Raw genomic sequence first — 25508 nt, 5'->3', positions numbered from 1 at the left:
GGCTGTTATATTCTTCGCACCCAAGTTGGGAGAGAATTATGTTGAATGATAAGATTAGAAAAGATTTTAAGTAAGTGATCATAAGCTTAAAACCTTTCATTTAAACAAAAAAAGTCAATATATTTTTTTACCCGAGTTGACGTACCATTATATAATTTTGTTATATAAATCAATTTTGTCCGTGTATATCCACTCAATATATAAATATAACTTGATTGTATAAGTACACTAAGGCCTTATTTGGACAGCAGTTTTTCAATATCAATCACCTTTTTTTTCCAAATTTGCTGTATTTTTCACAAATACATTTTTCAATCACCTTTTTACTAACCATATATATCAAATCGTTATAATATTTTTTTCTAAAAAAAAATTCAGAAATGTGCAATCCAAACAAGACATTTTTGTAAGAAGTACAGTAAGTGCGCATAATCGCACGGTTGAAACATTCATATCAATCCCAATAACATCTCTTCTTATTTTTGTCTGGTGCATGTGTTTTTAGGATTTGGGGCAGTATGACCGTCCCTGCACGGTTAAGGGCCAAGATTTGCCCTCAAAATTTTGTGCGGCTGAGATTACACCATGTAACTCGATTTTCGCGCCAAGTGTGGGGCCCACCACTATCTGTTCTGAAAATACATCGTGTGAAAAAAAAGTTACATCGTGTTTAATCAATGTCACGCGCAGTGCAAAATGAGGACAACCGGCAACCGTTTGTGCCCCGTATCCGTGTTTTTAGCCTGTGTTAAAAGATAAATATTTTTTAACACCGGAAGTATATGAACTAGTCTAAAAAACTAGTAACACCTAAAAAGCTAACCAGAAGTGACTAGTGAGAGTATACTTAAAAAAATAAAAAACCGGGTCAGAATCAATCAGCCAGCATTGCTGGAGCTGGACCTCCACCTGCGTTACCGTTAGGTCCGTCGGTGGGGGTATTAATCCTGAAGCAACATCACTATTCACTCCCCAGCAGGCAGCAGCCCCCTCTGCCCAATCGGCGGTCTAGTTTACACGCGTTTTCCCTCCTGTCCAGAGAAATCCATGTTCGCCGACAGCCGTCAAAATTAAATTCCCAGAAGTAGAAGTTAAACAACAAGCCATGAAGGGCTCGAGCCAGAGCCAGAGCCAGAAGCGGTGGTTCACAATTGGGCTCGTGTCGGCGTGGTACGCCTCCAATATTGGAGTCTTGCTCCTCAACAAGTACTTGCTAAGCAACTACGGCTTCAAGTACCCGGTCTTTCTCACCATGTGCCACATGATAGCCTGCTCTCTCTTCAGTTACATAGCCGTCGTCTGGTTCAAAATGGTGCCTTTGCAGACCATACGCTCCCGCCTTCAGTTCTTGAAGATTTCGGCACTGGGTCTAATTTTTTGTGGGTCGGTGGTCAGTGGGAACGTTTCCTTGCGCTACCTTCCGGTGTCTTTCACGCAGGCAGTTGGGGCTACCACGCCCTTTTTCACGGCCTTCTTTGCATATTTGATGACTTGGAAAAGGGAGGCTTGGGTTACTTACGCCACTCTTGTTCCTGTTGTTGCCGGAGTAGTCATTGCTAGTGGGGTAAAGATTTTTGGATGCTATTTCAGCCTTTGGTTTTTTTTTTTTTTAAACATAAAAAGATTTTTAGCTTTGGTGAATTTCAATTTTTTTGGAAAGAGACGATGAAGAAAATTTTATTTTGTTTTTCATCCCTATCATGGCATATTTAAATATTGTCTGGACTAATTCAAAGTAGCAAAATCTGGATTTTTAGCTTGTGCGTGTAGGATTTTCGGCTAAACAAGCTATTCAGAAATGATTCGTTTTCTTTTCCTTTCGTTGCTTTGTCGCATGTCCATCGTATGTTATATTTCGCAGAAATGGGGAAAAAACCTGGCTTTAAACGAATCTCAGGTCTTATATACACCCTTTGGCACTTTAACGATGCGAAAAGTAGAAAATCGTAACTGTTTATTATTGGAAATTGTGGAATGTTCGTTGACATATTTATTGATACACCATCAGTTTGATTCAGCATGGAGTAATCCGACTATTGCTTTTCTTTGTTTGTGCCTAGATGATGATTATTATTATTATTATTGTGCTGTTCTTGGATGAGCAAATACTTACCCATTTTCATGAATGCATATAATCTATTTCAGTTTGGTTGTCTGCTTGTTCAAGAAAAGTTCATTTATTTGCTTATTTTGATGAATAAGAAAAGTTTAATGTGCTTTGTTTGTAATCAAATGTTCTAGCTTGTACAAATGGTAATGGCACCATGTAGCTATATGAGGGTCACTCCTTTTGAAGCTGCGACTTCCAAGTCAATCTAGATTATGTTTGCAGTCCTCAAATCCTTTATTTATTGTCATATCTTATGACGACCCTCTGTGGAAATGGTCATATTGTTAACTTCTAGAAGACCTTGTAGTAGTAGCGATTTGATGTCGAAAATTTGCTATTCACTTCAACTGAAGTAAATTGATAGCCTTCTTTTTGGTTGTCATTGCTTTTGGACTCAGTCAAGGTTCTGTTTTCATTTTTCTTTTACTCCTTTAACTCTTTATTGGTGTGCCTTGTGTCCAAAATTGTCTATCATCCTTCACATCCTCCAACTGGTCGATACTGTGACATGAGATGATGATTTATTGCTTCTACATTCTAAAAGGCTTTTTTTTTTCTCTTTTTTCCCATGAAACTTTGTCCTGATTCACTTCCAGTACTCTGCTGCAGAGTGAACCAAGCTTCCATCTCTTTGGATTCGTAATGTGTGTTGGTGCTACGGCTGCAAGAGCATTAAAATCAGTTCTTCAAGGGATTTTGTTGTCATCAGAGGGGTACTAATTCATTTCTGTTGCATATTTCATGAGCGCTACGTATCCTTCATGATTTCTTTCGGTCTTATTTATTGTTGACATTCTCAGAGAAAAGCTGAACTCCATGAACCTTCTGCTCTATATGGCTCCAATAGCTGTTTTCATCCTACTCCCTGCGACAATCCTGATGGAGCAAAATGTAGTTTCAATCACAGTAGCTCTCGCGAGAAGTGACATCAAAATCATCTGGTATTTGCTTCTGAATTCAGCCCTTGCATACTTTGTCAACTTGACCAATTTCTTGGTTACCAAGCATACCAGTGCACTGACTCTCCAGGTATGTGCACGTTACAGTATTCCAGCACTGAGCAATTTCCCTTGTTTCTCCTTGTTAAGTCTGGATTCTTATGGCCATTTCAATTCCTAATAAAGAAGAAAGTACGCTTACACTTGCCAATTTGGAACTGTGACCTTGACTTGGGTTTTCATTAGTTTGTTGATAACTGTTAAAAGCCCAAATTGTTTTCTGATGGAACTTTTACATTGCCAGCCCATCATTTTCTGCACATGGTTCTATACGACATTGCTTTGTGAGAAGTTGTCATGAAACATGCTACTTCTATTCTTAGATATCTGACAGTTAAGCTTATTCTACTTCTATTTCTTAGATATCTAACAGTTCCAAGTAATTTCCTGTTGATGGCTATTCAATTTTAATCCAACTAAGTTCAGAGGAAGTTAGTTGTGTGGGAGTATTTGGGTGGATGGATTTGCTTCGGATTGGATTGTCCATCTTCCTCTATAAATTGATGTAATTCCGTTCCGTGATAAGCTGAGAGAGCTTCGTATGGACTTGCATATTATGATCATCCAGAAAAAAAACGTTAGATGACATCTGGAGATGGGAAGGTGGTAATAAGAAGATAGATGATATTCCAGTCCTAGATCTTTCCATCCATAAGGCATCCCCTGATTCCTGATTTGACACTAGCAGCCCAAAATGCAAAACCGTTCACCGTGCTAGAAAACAACCAGTTCACCTGATTGGCCCTTTTTGACCTAAATGCGAAACATAATTTTGTTTCATAGCTGGCAAAGCATTGAATTTTAGGCTTCTAGTTCCTTCGGGCGTGGGAGCAAAGCATATTGGATTCTGATGTTCCAGAGCTGGTAGAGCATTGAATTTTAGGCTTCAGCTGTGAGAGCTAAGCTGCAAAATTCACAGGAATTTTTCTCATGACTCGTTACCCAATATTTTTTTACAGGCACACACAAACATAATTGAAGATACTGAATTGCCAGTTGTTTTATGCTATCTACCTTTTCTGTCTCGTGCCATGAAGTCATACTTTGGGTCTTTTGTGAGATGTTGATATCCTTTGAAGCTCAAAGCTGTTGCGATTAACGTGGAAATTGCCAATGTGTTCAGGTCTTGGGAAATGCAAAAGGGGCTGTTGCAGTGGTTATCTCAATTATGATATTCAGAAATCCTGTGTCGGTTATTGGTATGTTGGGGTATGTACTCACTGTCACTGGAGTGGTTCTGTACAGTGAAGCGAAGAAGAGGAGCAGATGAGGGGGGTTTAGATTTTACTTTTTAAGTGGTATTGTTCTTCTTGTTGAATATGTGGAATGAAATTGTTTGAAGAGTAAAGGCTTTAACATATGGTGATTGCCGATGGTCTCCCTCCCGGCTGAATGGCAATTTATCCCTTGAATATATTTTGCCTTTTCCGGTAAAGACTGTGCGGTAACTGCTGGAGAAATCTCAGTCAAGGGATTCATGTAAGCTCAGCTGATTGGGTCTGTAGATGCATAACTGCAAAGAACAAAAATTGCTTTCAGTCCATTCCTAATTCATTGATTAAAAATTCGCACAAGTGTTACGCGGTGTTTGTATCACTGTAGTATTTTTCAGTGAAAAGAGGGGTACATTCTTGTAAAAAGTTGTTGAAAATGAAGCAATGCATGGAAAGAAAGGGACACATTTAAGCTTTTTTTTGCCTTCTCGGTTGACATATGCGTATACTTCAGTTTCCATTTTTGTGAATGAATTTGCGAATGGATTGGCGAAGGCTTTCCTCTTCCATCGTAGCTTTTATAAGGAATAGATTCCCCCTTCAACAAAACGTGCTGTGTTGGCTGATTCTTACCTCCCAATTTGCATATGACCAAACTACTAGTCTATTCTTTCCTTTGTTTTAAGTAGTAGCTTGGGACAGGTAGTCGATATGGTGGGTTGGAGTTTGCAGTATTGTACTAAGTCGGTTAGGCCCACTCCCTTGCTAGTAACAAATTGTTGAGGCCAAGTGGGCAACGGGGCTTGCCATCTTGCATAAGACGGTCTAAGAGAGGTGGTTAACCCTATTTCTTTGCCAGTTATTAATCCTTATACTATTTTTGGCAAACGTGTTTACTCTGATTTTTGTGATAAAAGTTCCTTGAACTTTTGAAAGCCCAAGAGAGAGAGAGAGGCGGCTGTTGTGTTCGGAAATACCTTCAAAGATTAAAGCTGACACTCTGGGATTTGGTATCAGAGCCTCACCTAAAGGGAAAACTTTCATCATTTTATCTGTTCATTATTTGTTCATCATCTATGAATCCTAATCCTTATGCTAATATTCCTCCTTATTTTGTTTTGGGTTTTGAGGCCCATTCCGTTGCTTGTATAGAAAGCCTTGATGCTACCCGAAAAGGCATCGGCACCAGTTTTTGACTGCACATTCTCTTTTTTGGTTTCTTTGCTTTTGGTGGGCATACAAAAATCACTAGATTTAAAGCAAGCTGACGCAAAGAGGAAGGAACCGCGAATCAAAGAATAAAGGCTATTGGATTTGGGAGGTTGGGGGTTGGGGATTGGGATAGCAGCATAAAGAAAGGGTTAATCTTAATCACAGCAAGTGCTGCTAAGGTTTGGTGGGTTTTACAGTTTATTTCCTAACATTACCCCTCATTTTAATCGTTAACATTTTTGACCAAAATGGCACTCTTCATGTTCTAAAAAAAATCGACCCTTAAAAGTTTTCTAACATCTTTTGAGCATTCATCACATCAAAAAAATTTATCTCTATCATCAGCAACATTTGCAGCTAAAATAGAGGGAAAAAAAAAGTCCCAAATTTCTTCAAATTCATTTCTTTACTCTTCCTTTAGATGCTATTATTCATCATACCACATAGAAGAACCAATCCAAGAAACAGTGGATGCAGTAAATTACCATCCTTAAGAAAAAATTGGACGCCAAAAATTCTTGAAAGGTTTGATTTTTACGATAGGCTAATTACTCTTTTGTACTTTTTAAAAAAAAATAATTTGTGCTATATCTAACTCGAACATGTGGGTATTTATGTTCGTTCGTCATTTTTTTTATGGATAGTATTGTCTTTTTGGTGTCAATTGTTAGCATCATTAGATCTTTGCTTTGATTATCAGTTAAGGGTATAAAGTGAGAAAATAAAACGTTAGGGGGTAAACTGCAAAACACACCAAACCTTAAGGGCACTACTTTTGATTAACCCGAAAAGAAATTCTAATTTTTGCTTTTGGGCGATCATCCGGTCGCTCGCTCGCTGCCGCCCGGCCTTTTCCCTTTAAAGCAGCATCAGCAGCAGCAGCACTTTCCTCGACATTGCCCCGACTCCATACCCAATCCCCACTTCTTCCTTTGCCCAAAACCCAACCTTTCTCTCATCAAGCATCGTATCATACCTGGAAATTTTTGGTGTTAGGTTCTTTTTTTCCAGCATTCAACTGGAATATTAAGCCTGGCATCAGCCGGGTTCCCAGTTCACCAGGCGTTGAGTTTATTGTAGTTTTGTGTACCACTTGAGTGTTTTTTTTCTTGGGAATTTGATTTTTCCGATATGGGTGGTGGGGATCACGGCAACGCCAAATCGGACATTTCACTCCCCGGAATCTTTGCTAGCAGCGCCTTCGCCGCCTGCATCGCCGAGGTAGATTAATACATCTCTCTCTCTCTCTCTCTCGTCCTTCCATCACACAATTTCCTCCGCCATCATTATTCAACTTCTTTTCTTTTCATCAAGTCACCTCCCCTTCCTTTTCTTTACTTTCCCCCCCCCCCCTCCCCCCCTTTTTATATTCAGCATATAAGCCACCTCCTCCTTGTTACTTGCGTACAAATTCTGCTAGTTTTTATGTAATCTCCTTAAGTTACTAGCATTGGATTTACATATGTACCTACCATCTCAACATGCCGCCAAAAAAAATTCTGTTCAATTTGTCAACGAGATTATTGTATTAGGCACCTCCTGCAATCCTGGTCTTGAATTTTTCTCACTTCTTACTTCATACGTGCTACTTTTGTTTTTCAAGCATTGAATTGCTGGAGATATTTGATTTTAACGAAAAAAATATATGAAACAGTGGTTTTTGCTCGATTGCGCTATGACATGAAAAAGGGAAAAAAAATGTTTTGTGATCTGCTGTGTTTTGATTACTACTGCCACTTGCTTCCTTTAAGTTTTCAAATATTCTTAAATCAAGATTCATGTCTCCGTCTTTAGTTGGCGTTTTCACTTGTACTTCAAGGACTTCATAGTCCGAATTGGCGAATTGAGAATCGGCTTCTTTCACTCTTCTTCTTCCCAACCTCCATTTGGTGGCAACGGCTCTTTCGGACATAAGAAGATTGTTCAAAGGTTAATCAGCGTCTATCTATAAGTCCAGATCTTTGTTACTTTACTTTTTCTTCAACAACCAAAGTTCATCCTACATAACATTTTCATATTACCTATGTTTTTAATGTCATATAGACGGGGCTTTGGTTAATTGGCTTGGGTAACCTCTTAGTGTGCGATTCTGAAATTGATGTTGCCTTCCAAAATTTGGCTCTGTTAATTTTTACTATTTTGTAATGCTTATTTATCTGCTCAACTGTGATTCGATCCTTTTTCATCACTTTCGACCTGTTTCTGCGAATCTGGACGCACTTCTCCTCAACGTGCAGGTGTGTACTCTGCCTTTGGACACAGCTAAGGTCAGGCTGCAGCTTCAAAAGAAGGCCGTTGAAGGGGATGGACTGGCTTTGCCTAAATACAGAGGCTTGTTGGGTACGGTGGGGACCATTGCTAGAGAGGAAGGTATGTCTGCATTGTGGAAAGGAGTTGTGCCAGGACTACATCGTCAATGCCTGTTTGGAGGTCTCAGGATTGGATTGTATGAACCTGTACGTTAGTATAATACTTTTGTTGCTAATCTAGTGTTAGCTATGTTTCTGGTGTGATTGGGTTCTGATCTTCATCCCTTATTCGTAAACTGCACAGGTTAAGAACTTTTATGTAGGCAAGGATCATGTGGGGGATGTGCCTTTATCAAAGAAAATACTTGCTGCTCTCACAACCGGTGAGCAAATCTTCTGTAACACATTGACATAATTTTCATTATCCTCGTGCTCAATTGTGGTTTAATAGATTTTAGAAATTAGTGAGACAGAAACTAGAAAAATTTTAGCCTATAAGGTTAGAATCTGCATATCAAACCGGTTGCATCATGCTATCTTGTTTCATCATTTTTATGGACTAGGATAGTATTTATTTTTAATCTGCTGGCTCTGGATTCCTTAACTCACTTCCCATATTAAACAGGTGCTTTCGGTATTATGGTTGCAAATCCCACAGATCTTGTTAAAGTACGACTCCAAGCTGAGGGTAAGTTGCCACCTGGTGTGCCAAGGCGTTATACAGGAGCATTAGATGCTTATTCAAAAATAGTGAGACAGGTGACTCTTCTCATCCTTCGCCTTCTTGAAAAAAATGAGTCCTTCAAACAATTTGATTTACTTTTCCTCAACTTTTATTGCTAAAATTTAGGAAGGAATTGCAGCCCTCTGGACCGGACTTGGGCCCAATGTTGCACGAAATGCCATCATTAATGCTGCTGAACTAGCCAGTTATGATCAAGTGAAGCAGGTTTGGTCGGTCATGATCGGAAACTTTGTCTGATCTCTCTCTCGGTCAATCTGAAGTTGCAATTTATCGTATTTCTTAATTCACTCTTTAATTTCTACCCAGACAATTCTGAAGATCCCTGGGTTCACAGATAATGTTCTCACTCATCTTTTAGCTGGTCTCGGAGCTGGTTTCTTTGCAGTCTGCATTGGTTCTCCAGTTGATGTGGTATGTATTCTCTCTGACATCTTTTGTTTCTGCATTTGTGGATATGTTCTCACTCATCGAAATTGTTGGTGAGCTCATGGATGCCTCGTTTGTCTGCTTGATATCAGTATTGGTAGTTCTCTCTCAGTGCTTGGTTGAGTGGATTTCCATCATTTTTTCATGATGTTTTTATACTGATTGTTTGTTGTTTGCTTCATGCACTGTGGAGTTCACATGCTGTAGATAAAAGATACGGCTCTATTAGGAAAGTAAAAGAAAATTACGTAGCTCTCTTGTTTGTTTACAAAGTAACGCAATCTAGAAGATATGCTTTCTGGTTATTTGATTTGACTTTCCTGTTGAAGTCACTCATATTTCTTGGGCAGTTCTGAATTATTAAGATAGAACTTTTTTGCTTCATGGTGATTGGTGAATTTGTTAAAGTTACTTGATCACTTCCCATTTTGGATTGAAAAAGGTGACTTAATGACATGGTATATTTTCATTTGTTATTCAATAGTGTGCTTTTAGCATTTTGATTCTATTCTAGTATAAACCATGTATAAAGGATGCCAAATTGTCAATATCTGAAATCTCATGAATATTTGAGATCTTATTAATGGGTTTATCACAATGAGTAATTGGTCGGAAACAAGGATAGACGCTTGTTTTTATTAGTTTGTTTTTAAATTTTTTTCAAATATTTTAAGGAAGGACCGGGAGGGGGAGGGGATTGATGTATAAATATCTTCAAAATTCATGTAATCCACTGGGTTTATACTTCCTGAGGAAAGCGAATTTCAGAATACGACTTTCTTTAACTGATGTGCTGCCTCAGTGATAATACATTCCTGTAAATCTGGTCATGCAGACGACAAAATCTCGAGCTTTTCTTCATAGCTGTTTCTTAGTATATTTTTATTTTTTGAGGCCATGAGCACATTGATCCCAATAGACAGGATTGTGGCAATTTCTCACAGGCTATTCTAATAGATAGGATTGTGGCAATTTCTTGCAGACTATTGTTATTAGCATTTCTAGTGATAAATGCAATGAGGAAGTTAAACAAATTAAGTTGTTTTGCAGGTAAAGTCCAGAATGATGGGAGATTCCGCATACAAGAATACGCTTGACTGTTTTGTCCAGACTTTGAAGAATGACGTGAGTTCATTTTCTCCTGCATTCTGATTGTTCAGATCCCTTTTTAGTGCTTCTGTTTCACCTTGTGAAAGATAATTCTGGACCACAAGCATTCTTTGTTCTTTTGGAACCCCTTTTCCTCCACTAGCCTTCAGGCACATTCATGCCAGTTGAATAAAGGTGTCCACTGTTATTCACCCTGCATTAAGATTTGTTTATCCGTTGTTCTTGATTCCTAACATCATAGATAAATTACGTGGCAAGCTTTAAAATGAGCTTTCAACTTGGTTGCAGGGACCTCTTGCTTTCTACAAAGGCTTTATCCCCAATTTTGGGCGGCTAGGATCATGGAATGTGATCATGTTTCTGACTTTAGAGCAGGTAAGAGGTGGAATTCAGATTTTTACGTCTTGATTCTTCTTAGTATAATATCATTCATGCATTTTTAGTTTTCAATTCTAATTAAAATTGTTGCCTAGTATTTACATATGAACATATTTGGATTGCGGTTTTGCTCTTTTTTCTTTTCTTTTCTTTTCTTTCTTCTTATATATGCATTAAGACATGATAACTGTGAAAGGTTCCTTTAACCCTGTTACTCTCTTTCTCACAAGCATATGAGAGAGAGAGAGTCAACAAGAAATGATCAGCATTTTATATATAGGTTTTATCTCTCTTGACGCAGGCTAAGAAGTTTGTGAGAAGTATAGAGTCATCTTGATTTTGAAGGATGGGGTGTCAACCAAAACTGTGACGATCCTATCTTCGGACATTCTTGTTAAACATGGAAGCTTTGCGTTGGAGGGAAATAAGAACCCCAACTTCTTCTTGTTGATCTGGGTTCTGAAACCTAATAATAAGATCATGAGAACAGTTGAAATTGGAGAGAGGAATGGACTAAAATGTCGATCTTCAATATGTAATCACAGCGTCCATTATTTTGCTCTTAGTTCCACATACATTATTTGGTAGTATCCTTTATCTGACATTTATTTGAGGAATTTGAGGTTCCAAATCATTCCGTGTAGAAATGGAAAAAATATCTGCTCTCACAGAGTCCGCACAAATTCTGTCCCCGGTATTAACGAGCATTAGCACAGATTGTTTTTATATTAGTATTGGTTGTGAATTTATACAAAAATAAAATAAGATTTTACATATTTATGAATATTTATTTTAGCAAATTAATGTATTTAAATGTTCAAATATCATGTCAATCTTTAATTTAATTATTAAATTTTTATATGATTAAAAATCTAAAACTATATATGTCTGTGTTCGCCTATATACCAAAGATGCAAAAATATATTTTCTTCATGAACGGATATTAGGTTTCCAGTAATTATAAAGTTGTTAGAAGAGAGAGGATAATTATAATAAAATATAATTCAAATTTATTAAAAATGATGTTGTTAAGAGAGAAATTATGAAAAGAATTGGTTGGAGAAGAGTTAAATATAAATAGAGGTAAAATCAAGTATTCAAATGACTCATCAATTCTTTTCAACTGGACAAGTCACGTAAGAGTGGGAAAATAAGTAATTAAATTAAGAATACACACACACGCATAGAGAGAGAGATTTATCGTTAAGCTACTTATTGTTATCACCTTACAAGAAGCAAACTCAAGATTTGCGAAAGAGTTTTAAAATCTTTCTCAAAAAGAGTTTTAAAATCTTTCTTATATTAAAAAGGACTGAATTTAATCACAAAAAAGGTAAGAGATTGAACTTATCAACGATTTTCCCTCATAAAAAAAACTTATCAATGATTTTAATAACTAATATATTTTCAGTAGCAGTTGAAATTGAATTTCTTTGTTTGTATCTTTATTAAGGATGAGTCTTCAGATGCAATTGAGGAGACAAAGTCATCCATTGCATTTCCACGAGTTTTGGTGGAATTTACAGTACTTCCCACGAGTTTTGGTGGGAAGTTTCTGAAATTATCCCTTTTTTTGGGGTTAAATTGTCTCATATGTTCACAAATTGTTGGAACTTGCAATTGGTAGTATAAAACTAGGGATGTCAATGGGGGCGGGTGCCCGCCGGGGGTGGGGCGGGGGGGAATTTTTTCCTCCCGCTTAGAAACGGGGCGGGGGCGGGGGAGTATGCCCCCGTCCCGCTACCCGCAAAAAAAAAGTATATATATATAATTATATATAATATGTAATTTAATTAGTTATAAACTTATGATAATGATATTATTAGTTAGATGTATTATATAATATATATTAATATATGTAATATAATTGATATTATCAATTATACGAATAATTATACATGTCTACTAATAGAATTTATTAATTAGTTATACTAAATTTACTAATACATTTATACTAAATTCCTAATTACACTTAATAAAATAACACTTTTTTCTCAAAAAAAAAAGCACAAACATAATAATGAATTAGTGATTGTATTTGTACCAAAAGTGAAAACTTGACTATTTTAGTTGTATTTATTTCATCATGTTAGATTGTATTCAAATAACTTTTGTTTGATTATGAGTTTCAATTGTAAAATTACAATGAATAATAACTTGGTGATGTGTTGATATTTTAATATTTGATTATTTATTAAAATTTAACTATAATAAAATTATATAATAAAATTTTATTAACCCCGCGGGAACACCCACGGGAGAAGTAGGGCGGGAAGGAGGGACGGGCGGGGGTCGAGGGAATTAATAGGCAACGGGGCGGGGTTGCCATCCCTATATAAAACTGCGGAGGGGTCGAGCTATTTTAATTGGTAATGTCAAAAGGGGTGGCGACCTTTTTCTCCAAAAAAAAAAAAAAAAAAAAAACGCGTGGCGAGCAATCCCGTAGTTTAGGGGAAAACATTTGGGCTCATATAAGGCCCATAATACAGCGGACAAAAATTGCAAATACCACAAAATCTGGGGGAAGCCGCTGAAAAAATTGAATCTTTCGTTTTGGCCCTCTGGGACAGGGGTTAATCATCCATCAGGCTCCGCCGTACGTCGGTAGACCACATGCAGAAACCCAAGAGGACAACAGCGGCGTCGATTTGCAGTCTCTCCTTCATCCTCGTTTTCTTTGGTAGGTGATTTCCTTATTTACGATAAAAAGACGGTGATGCCGTTGGCCACTACCAGCGACCCCCATTCTGCTGCTTTAAAGCTTCTTTTTTTTTTTTCCCCATCAGATCAAAAGCCGGTACCCCTAGACTTTAATCGTATGCTCCCTTTTTTCAGCCAACTAGTAATTTTGAGTTGGCGACGGAATTATATATTTCAGAGGTGGCTTCTTCAGTGAAGGAGTATGGTTTAAACCAATGCACACACGTACACACATAATTTATTTATTTACTTGGTTTTATGCTGTTTTCAGTTGCTTAGGCGGTGTCATTAGGGTTTAGAATTCAAACTTTTCTTTGATCGTTTAGAATTCAAACTTAATTGCTAAGCTCTCTTGATTTCGTGGAGGCTCTTTGGTGGATGACTTCCATGTTTTTCCCCTTTCTTTGTTCATATTTCTTGGATGTAGATAGCCTTCGTATTTGTTTGCAAATTATTACAGTGTCTGAGTAACGAAAGTGATTTGGCTTTGCCAACTTAAGATTTCCATTCATTTGCTGATTTACAATTTTTATCCTTGCAGTCCCCCCCCCCCCCCCTTTATTGGTTGAGAGTTCAATCCAAAATGGGACTTCTTTTAAGCATCGAACTCTGTTCCTTCCTTTTTCCACTTTTTTTACGGATTAGAAAGCAATGTTTAAGCCCTTCTTAGTCATATTTTCGTTGCAGTTGGTCCTCTGATTATTCCCTAGGAAATCAGTACTCCTTTCTGGTGTTTGTATCATCTGTGTGCACCATCTTCAAATGTTTCCAAGTGGTTAGATGATCTTATCATATTTTATTTGTATTTTTCAATGTTAGTTTCTGATTCAGACATGTCAATAGTGTAAACGAATTTCAAGGCAATTAGTGGTTGTTTCAGAAACATTCATGCTTTTTGTCATACTCGCATGTCTTCTGCCAAAACTTATGATTCCCTAATTTGTTTATGGATTTGTTTCCATAATGTACGGTACTCAGTCTTTTTTGGCTTGACAAACATGCTAAAGTTTCTACATTTGTTTCCATAATCTGATAATCTGTATCCCAAATCTCAATTGGTTAATCTGTTCACTTGACTTATTTGCATCATGGCTTTAAAGCCCTGTTTTGGTACCTTCACATGGTTTTGGACATAGATATGACAACTACGATATATTTGATTGAGTTGAATGAAATTCTTTTAGGAATTGTTCAGTTTTTATGCTTCATTTATTTTGTGTTGCCACTTTCACTGCTCTAATATATAGTACTTGAGTATTAAAATATGTCTTCTGTCTATGTTTCAACCCCTGAAATTCTTTTTGTATGCCCTACACTTTTGATTGGCTTTATTCTTGTGAATTTACTTTTTTGTGCATCTCCTTCATGGTTTCTGTCTATTCCAAAATATATGCATACCTTTCGCTTGTCTGATTTTCTTGATGGCTGCAGGTTCAGGAAAGACTTCATTTTTCTATTGATTGCTTGTACAACAGAAGCATCTTTCCTAAAAGATGCTTCAGATCCGCCTGAGGAAGCCATCCAGTGAAGCTGGAGGTTTGAAGCCCTTGCCTGCTGACACAGTGACAGTGGCATGCCCTGATCACCTTGTCTTAGCGGATCTCCCTGTAGCAAAGTGCCTTGGTTCACCTGCTGCAACTGCCCTTGTCAAGATTGTTGGTCGTAGGTCCCGTCGCCAACTTGGTGAAAGAGTTCATTTTTGTGTACATTGTGACTTACCCATCGCTATCTATGGACGTCTGGTGTGTATTCAGTACATTTTTCCTCCATCTCTACTGTTCTAGTTCCTTCATTTAAAAAAAAAAAAAAAAATTCCTTATGAGTTTGCACCACACTTCAGAAGACAATTTAATTGGAAACAAGCAGAATGTTTTATCAACTTTATTGGGTTTTTCCAATTTATGCAATCCTAAGTTCTCCTTTGTGCACTATAAATGTTCAAGGAATGATTCAGGATTCATGTTGCATTGTCTAACTTGAGTAAGTAAAGCTCATGTCATATACAGCTGTTTGCAGCTGTCTGTGAGCTGAATGGAATGATTTTTGTTTGTGTTTCTTAGCTTCAGTTTTATTCATTTACTACTTTATGTTCTTGCAGAGCCCTTGTGACCATGTCTTCTGTCTGGATTGCGCCAGGAGTGATTCTTTTTGCTTCATGTAAGTTTCATATTAAATCCTTTTTGAATTATTATCTCAGAACTGATTTGGGAGATGATTACAGAGTGAGCCTGACTATGTTATGTTAATCATATGGCTATTTACATTGGGAGCGATGTGTGAGATGAATATATAGGGGGAGTATGTGCGCCCCCCCCCCCCCCCCCTCTCCCTCCTCCTCCAAAAATTTTTTTTTTTTTTTTTTTTTGTCTGTCAGAACATGCAATCCCAATTTATAGCGTATTCTATGATATCATCAAATTTTCCTTGTCAAATGTATTGATTATGTGATCAGGTTCTAGAATTTCAAATGTATTGATTTGTTTTCACTGTGCTTGATGGAACAAGTTAAAGGTGGCTATTGTACAATCTCTGTTTCTGAATTTTACACTGCGGTACAGATGTGACGAACGGATTCAGAAGATTCAGACAATTAAGTTGATGGAAGGAATCTTCATTTGTGCTGCCCCTCACTGTCTCAAGTCTTTCCTCAAGAAGTCTGATTTTGAGTCACATATCCTTGAGACTCATGGTGACCTTCTGCATCCCAATGCAGAAAAAGAAGGAAATGATTCAGAGGCAGCAAGTATGAGAAAATCTACAGCCTCAGATTCTACAGTTCAAGCCCCACCGAGGCCAATGTTTTCTATGCACTCAAATTCCCAGGTTCATGATCGTGATGCTCATCGTCCACAATTGAGAGACCAATCAATTTCTAGGCCTTTCATGCAGCCAAAAGTAATGCCATTTTTTCCTGGGCAAATTCAGAACCATTCCTCAGAGCAACTTCTTGATAATAATGCGCCTCCAGGCTTTGACAGGCTTGGTTCACAGAACCGCTTTACTCAGCAGGCTTTTGATTCACCTGGTGGCATACGGCAAGATTCAAGTCAGATTCCAGAAAAGCAGCAAGGAATAAGAGCAGAGTCTCCGTTTCCTGAATATCCGATGCAAGCCCTTCAATCCCCTGGCTTTGCTGGACCAGTGAATCTGAATCCAGGTTTAGTTCCCCCTCAGTTTGTTTATCCCCATTTTATGCCTGATGGAGCTCAACCATTTTATGGTGCACCATATGACATGGCAAGGCCAGAGTCAACGCCAGAAGTTGGATCAGAACAAGGGCCATTGTTAGGCTTTCCACCCGGTCCTGCTGGTAGCATAAATTTTGCGGAAAGCTATCCTCGGCCCTGGAGTTTGGGACCTGGTGTTGGGAATTTTGAAAGATCTCCCACGGGTCAAGGGAGTGTTGAGGGCTTCATGAATAATACTGCATCAGATCCTCAAGGAAGAAGGCCTGCAATTCTCCAAGGGGATTATGGACGGAATCCAGCAGCTTTACTTTCAAACCTACCACTACATCCTTCCACGAACAAAGGGATGGAAAGCGGGCAAAGTGGAACATCTATGGACGCTCGGGACGGGAAGGGCATATTAGCACAGCCACCTCTTCCCCTCCCACCACCACCTCCTTTTCCTCCACATTTGGCTCAGATTAAACGAGGCAAGTTCTACTCCAATGAGACAAACAATGATGGACAAGGCTTTGGTTGGCCAAATGAAAAGCGTGACAGTTTTGTTAGTAATCAGGAGTAGTAAATTTGTTACTTTTTTCAACTCGACGTTTTTTTTTTTCAAACTATCACGAACTTTGCGTTGCATCTTACCAGATGGATGATAGTAGTGATGGTTTCTTGAAAATGGATTGAAAAGGCTCTTCAAAGTGACTTTTAAAGCAATGTCTTGAATATTTCTGTGAAGAATGAAAGGGGACCAACTATACTTTTTACTTTATTTTCCTTAATTTTTTTTAGAATTGGAATGCAGTTGCCTGGGTGACTAGTGCAAAGGTTAATTTCCAGCCTCTCTTGAAACTCGTTGAAAGCATGTATTAATATTAAGAATAAACAATCTCTCCCATGAACATATAATATCCATACGTGTGAGTTGCGACTCCCTCAAGTCATGCACGAGTGTAGACCTGCCTTTCGAGAGGTCCTTGAAGTGCATATAGTGGACTGGAAACAGACGGGGGAAAATGAGTTCTGGCAAAGCGCACTTTTGCAAGTTTGAGGGAGAGAATTCTTCCCAACCTAGTCCTCTGATGCCTTAAGAAGCATGCGATGTGTGAAAAATGAGAAAAAAGAAAACAGCAAGACCTCAAGACTCGAAACATTCTTTAGTGAGGATGATCAGCTAAGCTTTTTCTTCTCCAAATTTAAACTCTGAATCCTGCTAATACACTCTCTATCAAGCCGGTCATACAACAGCCTCAATCTCTTGTAGCCCAAAATTGCAAATCTGTCAATCTGGTCCTCATACCTCTCATAAATTGCAGGAACTGTAAGAAGAGTAACTAGGCCTGCCATCAAAATAAACCGAGAAGCCATTCAAGAAAATAATAAGACGAGCGCTGAGTTTAATCTTAGCCAAGACGGCTATCATTCTCAACAACTGGTAATTTTTTAAGTAACAGGATTATCAACTTACTAATGTAGCCCAGTGAAAGGAAATCCGTAAAGGTACCAATGGCAGAGATGAGCAGCAGGCATGCCGCAGCTTTAACAAACATCCTCGAGTCCTTACCCAGTGCTATATCCTGGGATATTGAGAGCAACATATTTATGTGACTGCGTATAGTAGCCGCTGCATCGTTAACCATTTCCTCTGAGAGATGCAAATGTGGCAGAGGTGGAGCAGGTCTGTTTCATAAATTTACAAGGCCGCTATGAAAAAGTCAGCGTCACTTGACGGGAACTTGACATTAGGATCTTAAACAACAAATAGCAAACGAACCATATTTTACAGCTGAATCCTTTACTGAAAGTTTATGGTCAAAAAACACCCAAACCACGTACAATTTGAATGTCTCATAATTGGCAAATACTGGCTACATTACTAATAATATCTCAATAAAATTGAACTTCGACAGCCCTTTTATGTGTAATGTGGAAGAGGTCACATTGTAACGTGTTGGTCATGTCAGGAGTGCTCAATCTTCAGTTCACCTATCTCAAATCAGTGTAATCTGGTAGCATGTCACTGGCTACAGACTCCACAAGCGTGACACATATATGGACATCTGATGGATCCATCAAAACCGTGAAATGCTCATGTAGTTATGGCTTAGCGCTAATGAAATCAAATGGAACTAAATAACCATGCTATGGAGAATTAAGACACAAGGGGTACCAGACATGAAAAGCAAGCAAGCAAGATAAAGATTCGTTTAACCCTCCTTAGACTAATGCACACAATTCATCATTTTAAGATGTTCACTACCATTGCCTCAACTCGGCTCGTTAATATACGTCCGAAGCACGACAATCCCCTTCAAAAGGAAAAGAAACTTAGATTAACAGTTTCATGCATTACCTGTTGAGGATAGCCGCAGATTTCGCCCAGAAAAAGAGAATTGTCAACAGAAGCAAGAACACACTCGATACCAAGGATATCAATGTATAGCCAGATTTTTCAAAGACCACCCAAGCTGCTAAAGTTACAACTAATATTCCGGCACTTGAGTTCTTGTGCCTCCACAGTATCACATCTGCAGCTGTAGAGTTAGTAAAAGCACAGCATCAGAAACTTTGTTCGCATCCACATCTTGGATGGATAGGAGAAGTCATTGGCAAGTAAATCCGACTCAAAGAAGCCTCATCCCAACTATTCTATTAACAAATTAGGAGAAGCAACAGATGATCTCAGTTTCTTCATTGGCAAGAAGGTTATCCATTAGCTTGGGGTTTTTAATATCATAAACATACAGGGCAATTTCACGTTTACCAATGCAGTTAACTGTAACGACCATCCACTCAGAAAACTTTCTTTTACTCGATTGGAAATCCAAAATCCATAATCAGAAAACTTTAAGTAAACAAGCATCTGAATTGCGAGGCCTTACCAAGCCCTCCTCCAAGAATTTGATGAACTGTTCCCTGCCTGTTGAACAACCGATCTGATGATGAACCCATTTCAACGGAACGGACGATAGACAATAATCAGAAAGTCAAATGCAGCAGCCGGGGTTCTTCAAGAACAGGAAAATTCAATCGATAGAAAGGACTACAGGATACGCCAGGGTAAATTTTTACATGTAGTATTATTTACATCGGAGCAGAAATTGCCGCATTTGTTTAATCAATCTCTCTTCTTATGCTGTACATGTCGCCAAATAAGTGGACAAATGCTGAAAGTTAAAAGGGGTTAGTGAATTATCAGATTCCAGCCTTAAAAGCTTGAAAACACACTCAATGGCTTTCCTTTCTCCCTTTTTTCTTTTTCCTTTTCCGCCCGCAAGCCCTTGACAATTGACCACCCCATGGCAGAAGAAAGATAATTTAGTACTACTACTCTACACACACACACACACTGTGTGCGTGCGTGTATATATGTATATGTATATGTATATGCTATGGTCCTGTACGACATAAATGTGGACGGTGGGGTCCACCGGGAATAGTAGCAGATTGGCCGGTGGAGTTGCGGGTGGAAACTGGGACGAAGACATTCCAGCCACACATTCCACTGATGTCTTTTCCGGAAATTCTTCTCTCGAATGCTTCAGTCGAAAACAGCAGAGTCGATCGGCCTTTTGATGGTACTAGGAGGCATAGACGCGCTTCGCGCGATGGAAATATAAAATGCCCAGCCCAGTTTTGCATAAAGCAAAAAGCAAAATATATGAAGTAATAAAAATAATAATTTATGCAGAAAAAATATACTGATTATTAGTAAAATTCAAAAGGGATGGATCATGAAACATGTAGTCTATGGAATTAAACCTGTTCAATAATTTGTTTTGGATGTGGAAACCATTTACAGAAGAAATCGCAAAAAAAGATAGATACCATAGCAAATGATATAAACCAGAATCTACCTTATTTAGCATTTTTTTTAAATTAAGAATTAAAATGTATCAACAAAAGAAAAAGACAAAGAAATAAAAAATATCGCTTTTCATTTTAATTAATATGCTTAATTAATATGCCTAGACGAAGCGAAAGTATTACAAAACAAAGACACATTTGTTTTCTATTTCCTCTTTGAACCAATTTATCTTTTTATCCACATTTTAAGCTCTTCATTTGTATATATTAATTTGAAACTTCAGATTACCAAGTTACAATTTTACCAAGAATTTGATAGTAGTTGCAAGACAACAGAGACAAAATTTAGATTAGCCGAGTTATCCTAGTAAACGAAATATGGTTCTGATTTTTAATTAATAATACGCTCAAAGAAAGCAAAATTATTACAAAACAAAAAAAGCACACTAATTTCCTCTTTTCTTTTCAAGGTAATCTCAGCTTTCCATGCTTTTCTCATTGCCGTGCATTACCATCAACAATGCATGGAGATAAGAAATTAGAAATCGATTAAGAGTTCTAAGAACATGTGCCCTTTATTTCTATACATGAATAAAAAATGAATTGATTTTTAGTTCTCTTAGTCCTGTTTAGAAGATAAGTGTCCATTTGAAAACCAAGGCTCGGTAGTTACACATCTATTGTTGTAACTGTTCTTTTGGCATTAACCAATGAGCTCTACTACTTTCTGAGTCGCCATAATGCTCACTTGGAGACTCCTGAACTGAGAAGTCCTCATCTTCCAAAAGGATTGAAGAATATTTGTTATGCAGGGGCTTACACAAGCCAAAGCCGGAAAGCGTCAGATGACCATTTTTATCAAATATTAGGTTGTTTCGTTTTATATCCCCAAACGAATTAGTGTTTCAAGTAAATATCAAATTGCAGACGTGTATTATGCACAGAAATCTAAATAAGACCAAAAATAAGTTCATTTTCAAGCATGTCTCAACTACGTTAAGATATTCAACACAAATCCGTAACTCCAGAGTTTAAATATGAGCATCAAAATATTTTCAACTCATTGTAGCATCAATAATACCTTTGTAATACCAAATTAAGCAAAAAGTAGAAAAGGACTTCAATTATGGTGAAGCTACTGGGCATGATACATCAAGTCATGCTATAAAACTCACAAGTAATTAAGAAAAATTCCACTTAATTTGGACGCCATCAGACCTTAAACAGTTAACATATAGACAGTTTGGCACTTGAAGTCTGAGGAAAGGGCACTACCTATGCAGTCCAAGTATTTGTTTCAAAATTGATTTGAGGAATAGTCATGTGTACCCACATATTCAAAAAGAGACGCTACACTCTCCAATACACAAGGTAGTATGAAATTGGAGAGAAGGAATACTCTCCAATACACAAGGTAGTTCACTGCAATCACATGTATTGGTACCTATGTACATAATTATGTTAATGAATCGAATGTATAACAAGAATACTTTCAGCAATGTAGAATCTGGCAACATCTTCAGAAAGAATATCCTCTCTCATCAGCAAGGTCATGATGTCCACACCAGCTAAATATTCCATGATAAGGTACAAAAAATTTGAATCTTGGAAAGAATAAAAAAGTTTCACTATACACTGACTGTCAACCTCTACAAGCAAATTCCTCTCAAAGCGAACATGCTCAACCTGGAATGGAGTGAAAAAATTAGCAAGGACACAGGTACTCATGCTTGGTATACATTTTTAGAATATGGAAGTCAAGAATTTTATCATCTTTTTCCCTTCTTCCATGCATATAGCTATTGCATTCAGAATTTTCATTTGGCCAATCAAATACATAAATTTTCCCTATTACTATATCAATTTTGTAACTACTATTCTCTTCTTATAACCTTGGCTTTTGCATTTATGTTTGGATAATTTTCTTTCACAATTAAGAGTCATGAACGTGGCTCTTAAAATCTTAATAACTCCTAATATTAACCCAGCTGCAATTATGAGGTAGATACCATAAAATCTAGAAGGAAAACAACCAAATATGTTTACTGTGTTTTAAATTAGCAAGGTCTCACCTGTCCCTGCCTGAGCATATCTGACTTCCTTAATTTCTTCAAGGCAAATATTTCTCCTATATTTTCAGTACGACACGATCTAACCTGCATACCAACAAGCATGCTTGAACTTTTAGTATCAAAGCAATGTATAAACAAGTGATCCATTGAAATGTAGAGAGAGAGAGAGAGAGAGAGAGACCCTGTAATAGTCAACATCTGCATCAATTTCTTCTAGTTGGAATGACATTGCTCAACAAGATAACTATAACTTCATCTTTTACAGGCTACAGAGAAGTAAATGTGAGGAAATTTTTAGAAAATTTTGGAACCATGAACAGAATCAAGAGTTTCTACCGAGCAATCACTTGGATTGACAACTTGAAGCATGTCAGCTAAGAGATCCAGAACATCGCACATAGACTCTATGCTTGACAAACTATAACCACAAAAATAATCCAAAGTCAAACTATAAGCTAACCAAAAAAGATAAAGTAAAACGTATCAGATATAGAACACAAGATTTAGGAATATTGTGTAAAAATTTCAAAGGTAATATTAACCTTAAATTTTCCATTTCTGCAGCCATGGCTGCATCAAGCCTAGTAGAGGAATTACTTGGCATTCCATAACCAGGCTGTTGATGTCATGGTGTTGGATGCATCATAGGCAGTGTAAATATAGGAGCAGTATCTAATGAACACTTGGGAAAGCCCACACTCGAACACTAATACATGCAGAATCACAGATAACATGTAATAATCAACGTGGCTGCAAAGTGGCTTATGCCAAGTTAGGCAATAAACAGCATTCATAGAACATTATGCAATTAATGCGGTATTGCTGAAAAGAAGTCATTTGTCAGCTTCATTAGAGTGCCTTCAAGGCCTGCTATAGTCTACAATGTAACATCATGCTTACATTGTTTTCTCATTTTTATTTTTTTTAATTGTCCTTTATACATAAACTATACAACTTGCTCTTTCTTAATTTAATAAATTGTTATCCCACAAATCCAGTTTATCTTTAATAAATTCTATTATTTTTGAGTTGAGGGTGTATTAGAAAAAATTCTGAAGGAAATATGACAAAACTGAAGCAACACAATTCAGCATATAAAATAGCTACCACCAAAATAAAATTCAGATAATAAAAGCATTCAAAGGCTAATGGAATCAAGCAATAATAGAAGCTTTATAAACCAACATATAAGCCCATAGATTCCTAAGCAAACAGTCAGCTGTAATGCAAAATTTGACTTATCCTTAAGTCCTCATACCCCCAGTAATACTGGGAATATTTTCCTCCAGGGCCACTTGCCAAGAGTCAAACAACAATAGTATTTTGTCTCTAACATGCATATCAGTCTGCAAAAAGAGTTGAAACAACTCCATTGGACTGAATCCTAAGTGACAACTTAAGCATGCATCCATCCAAAAAGCAAATAAAACTTGAGATACTTTACAGGTAGGGAAAGGAAGGTCCAAAAAAGAACTAAGATTTAAAAAAAGAGAAGAAAATGAAACAAAACCAACCTCAATTAAATGACTTCTGAGGGCTTCAGGTTTCGTGGGTCATATCTTTGTTAATCCTGAAAATAGGTCACGTTAAGCATTTTGAAGGCGCATACTTAAAGAGTACATAAACTTCCATAGTCTTAGTAGTGCAATTGCACAGCATTATTAAAAAGACTTTCTAACTACCCAGCATTCAACTATTTGAATGTGATCACTATTAGAGACAACAAACTTGCAATTTGTACATACTCTATGGCTCATGCCACAGGCAATGCTGTTTTCATCATTGATAGATCATATACGGACCCATGAAAGATTCTAAGTTGTAATTTAACAGGAGCACCCTAATGAAGACACCCTACTTTCTTATTCAAATATGCAATATCACGAGCAGAGGATATCGACTCAAACAAAATCTTCTTACAATGAACTCACAGGCATGCGAATAACAGAAATCCAATTGAAGCCAAAATATTAGCACGTTGTGTCATACTTTCAGAAATGGCTAGTACAGCCCCAATAAAATTAAAAAAAAAAAACCACACATGCAGAGTTATAACGTAAGGGAAACTAAAATGTTTATCAACACTCAGACTCATAGTCCCTTGCAAACGAAGAAGAGGAATAAACTTGAAGCAAAAGGGGTGGAAAAGAAACACCAAACCACCAGTTTTTCAAAAAAATCCTCTGAATAAGCAAAAAATACAACCAGCCAAGGGGGAAAATCACTAAATCACCAGTTCTTCATACCCTAGAATTTGAAGATATTTTGAAACACCAAACCAAAACATCACAAAAAAACAAAGGCATATTTAGATGCAGAGAAACAAGAAGAGAAGAGAAAAGAAAAATCCCTTGAAAAATAAAAAAAAATACAACCAGCCAAGATACCAAAAAACCACTAAATGACCAGCTATTAAGCCCTAGAATTTCAAGATACAACATCACAAAAAAGCAAAGACATCTTCGCATATAGACAGTGAAATAAAAAAAGAATAAAAAAAACCAATAATATCGAAATACTGCTTGATATTGATATTTCACCTGCAAAAACAAAAAAAAAAGAGGAGCAAAAATTTAAAAATAAAAATGAAGGCGAGGGAGTGGAGATCCTGGGAAGGGCAACGATGAACCTGAAATTGAGAGAGGCGGAGGAGGAATCTCAGGGCTGGTGGGAGAAGGGAAACTTGTGATGGTGGGTGTAGGACGAGTTGATAGAGGACAGGGAGACGATATAGTGGCAGAGGAAGAGAGAACGAAGAGAGTATGAGGAGATGAAGGGCGAGGGGGCTGAGATCTAGGGAGGAAGGGCAAATGCCGATGACGGCGAGGATCTTGCGGTGGGATTCGAAGTCCTAGAATCCCAGAGCTGATGGGAGAAGGAGAACTTGTGATGTTAGGTGTAGAAGGAGCTTATAGAGGTGAGGGAGACAATGTGGTTTGGTGTAGAATGAGCTTTGTACCAGAAGTCCTAGAATTGGCAGAACGGAATACCACACCGCAACAAAGCTTTGTACCAGTTTGGAGAGCACGCGGATAAGTGACAGAGCAACATATTGTTGTGGAAAGAAGAGAAAGAGAAAAGAGGAAAAAGAATGACAGAAGAAAGAGAGAGAGAGCAGCTGCAAAGAGAAGCAGCGGGAAGAGAGAATGCAGCAGTAGCACATGGGATACTGGCAGCGAGGCCAGGTGGGAAGCTAACGCGCAAGGCGCGAAGGACTGAATGCTTCTAATCCACGTGCCGGGCACGTGAGAGGACGACGAAAGTTTTGGCTGAATTCTGTTGGGACGTTATCTACTTATGTTGAGAAAAAG

General features: G+C 37.7%; 5 protein-coding genes across 7 annotated transcripts; 3 read left to right on the top strand and 2 right to left on the bottom strand.

Moving 5' to 3' along the window:
• The first annotated feature begins 887 nt into the window (after window positions 1-887).
• On the top strand, window positions 888-4818 carry LOC113773270 (probable sugar phosphate/phosphate translocator At3g11320). Its single transcript, XM_027317881.1, has 4 exons — window positions 888-1564; window positions 2720-2823; window positions 2911-3139; window positions 4232-4818. Exons 1-4 carry the CDS (start codon window positions 1106-1108, stop codon window positions 4376-4378), a joined length of 939 nt encoding a protein of 312 aa, XP_027173682.1. The 5' UTR covers window positions 888-1105; the 3' UTR covers window positions 4379-4818.
• A 1543-nt stretch (window positions 4819-6361) lies between these two features.
• On the top strand, window positions 6362-11125 carry LOC113774778 (mitochondrial uncoupling protein 1). Its single transcript, XM_027319396.1, has 9 exons — window positions 6362-6755; window positions 7772-7990; window positions 8088-8166; window positions 8409-8542; window positions 8634-8732; window positions 8835-8939; window positions 10005-10079; window positions 10353-10439; window positions 10744-11125. Exons 1-9 carry the CDS (start codon window positions 6666-6668, stop codon window positions 10777-10779), a joined length of 924 nt encoding a protein of 307 aa, XP_027175197.1. The 5' UTR covers window positions 6362-6665; the 3' UTR covers window positions 10780-11125.
• Window positions 11126-12953: 1828 nt separating this feature from the next.
• LOC113774568 (E3 ubiquitin-protein ligase Hakai) lies at window positions 12954-17090 on the top strand. The gene is made up of 4 exons (XM_027319115.1): window positions 12954-13122; window positions 14574-14884; window positions 15241-15299; window positions 15701-17090. The coding sequence occupies exons 2-4, from the start codon at window positions 14636-14638 to the stop codon at window positions 16890-16892; spliced, it is 1500 nt and encodes a 499-aa protein (XP_027174916.1). The 5' UTR covers window positions 12954-13122; window positions 14574-14635; the 3' UTR covers window positions 16893-17090.
• A 101-nt stretch (window positions 17091-17191) lies between these two features.
• On the bottom strand, window positions 17192-19876 carry LOC113774569 (reticulon-like protein B12). The gene is made up of 4 exons (XM_027319116.1): window positions 19201-19876; window positions 18672-18852; window positions 17787-17998; window positions 17192-17658 (listed from the first exon to the last, which is right to left on the bottom strand). Exons 1-4 carry the CDS (start codon window positions 19268-19270, stop codon window positions 17489-17491), a joined length of 633 nt encoding a protein of 210 aa, XP_027174917.1. The 5' UTR covers window positions 19271-19876; the 3' UTR covers window positions 17192-17488.
• Window positions 19877-21489: 1613 nt separating this feature from the next.
• Window positions 21490-25246, bottom strand: LOC113775828 (serine/threonine-protein kinase 38-like). 3 transcript variants are annotated; one of them, XM_027320849.1, is made up of 6 exons: window positions 24827-25246; window positions 23712-23767; window positions 22534-22615; window positions 22379-22463; window positions 22198-22281; window positions 21490-21811 (listed from the first exon to the last, which is right to left on the bottom strand). In XM_027320849.1, the coding sequence occupies exons 4-6, from the start codon at window positions 22424-22426 to the stop codon at window positions 21587-21589; spliced, it is 357 nt and encodes a 118-aa protein (XP_027176650.1). In that variant the 5' UTR covers window positions 22427-22463; window positions 22534-22615; window positions 23712-23767; window positions 24827-25246; the 3' UTR covers window positions 21490-21586. The 3 variants fall into 3 exon arrangements, with proteins under 3 accessions (XP_027176650.1, XP_027176651.1, XP_027176652.1); XM_027320850.1 differs by lacking the exon at window positions 22534-22615; XM_027320851.1 differs by having other exon boundaries at window positions 22379-22615; window positions 24827-25245.
• Between the last annotated feature and the right edge of the window lie 262 nt (window positions 25247-25508).

Source organism: Coffea eugenioides, chromosome 6 (assembly GCF_003713205.1).
Source record: "Coffea eugenioides isolate CCC68of chromosome 6, Ceug_1.0, whole genome shotgun sequence".
In the NCBI taxonomy this organism is placed as follows: Eukaryota; Viridiplantae; Streptophyta; class Magnoliopsida; order Gentianales; family Rubiaceae; genus Coffea; species Coffea eugenioides.
This window is presented reverse-complemented; position numbering and strand designations above follow the sequence as displayed.

Excerpts from the sequence above, each read along its gene's own strand:
- LOC113773270 (XM_027317881.1), top strand. The coding sequence starts at position 1,106 with ATGAAGGGCTCGAGCCAGAGCCAGAGCCAGAAGCGGTGGTTCACAATT. Across the intron at positions 1,565-2,719 it reads GAGTAGTCATTGCTAGTGGG|AGTGAACCAAGCTTCCATCT; the intron begins GTAAAGATTTTT and ends ACTCTGCTGCAG. Across the intron at positions 2,824-2,910 it reads ATTTTGTTGTCATCAGAGGG|AGAAAAGCTGAACTCCATGA; the intron begins GTACTAATTCAT and ends TGACATTCTCAG.
- LOC113775828 (XM_027320849.1), bottom strand. The coding sequence starts at position 22,426 with ATGTCATTCCAACTAGAAGAAATTGATGCAGATGTTGACTATTACAGG. Across the intron at positions 22,282-22,378 it reads CAGATGTTGACTATTACAGG|GTTAGATCGTGTCGTACTGA; the intron begins GTCTCTCTCTCT and ends GTTGGTATGCAG. Across the intron at positions 21,812-22,197 it reads ATATGCTCAGGCAGGGACAG|GTTGAGCATGTTCGCTTTGA; the intron begins GTGAGACCTTGC and ends ACTCCATTCCAG.
- LOC113774569 (XM_027319116.1), bottom strand. The coding sequence starts at position 19,270 with ATGGGTTCATCATCAGATCGGTTGTTCAACAGGCAGGGAACAGTTCAT. Across the intron at positions 18,853-19,200 it reads AATTCTTGGAGGAGGGCTTG|CTGCAGATGTGATACTGTGG; the intron begins GTAAGGCCTCGC and ends CTAACTCTACAG. Across the intron at positions 17,999-18,671 it reads TCTGCGGCTATCCTCAACAG|ACCTGCTCCACCTCTGCCAC; the intron begins GTAATGCATGAA and ends TTTATGAAACAG.
- LOC113774568 (XM_027319115.1), top strand. The coding sequence starts at position 14,636 with ATGCTTCAGATCCGCCTGAGGAAGCCATCCAGTGAAGCTGGAGGTTTG. Across the intron at positions 14,885-15,240 it reads TCGCTATCTATGGACGTCTG|AGCCCTTGTGACCATGTCTT; the intron begins GTGTGTATTCAG and ends ATGTTCTTGCAG. Across the intron at positions 15,300-15,700 it reads AGTGATTCTTTTTGCTTCAT|ATGTGACGAACGGATTCAGA; the intron begins GTAAGTTTCATA and ends ACTGCGGTACAG.
- LOC113774778 (XM_027319396.1), top strand. The coding sequence starts at position 6,666 with ATGGGTGGTGGGGATCACGGCAACGCCAAATCGGACATTTCACTCCCC. Across the intron at positions 8,733-8,834 it reads GTTATGATCAAGTGAAGCAG|ACAATTCTGAAGATCCCTGG; the intron begins GTTTGGTCGGTC and ends ATTTCTACCCAG. Across the intron at positions 10,080-10,352 it reads TCCAGACTTTGAAGAATGAC|GGACCTCTTGCTTTCTACAA; the intron begins GTGAGTTCATTT and ends ACTTGGTTGCAG.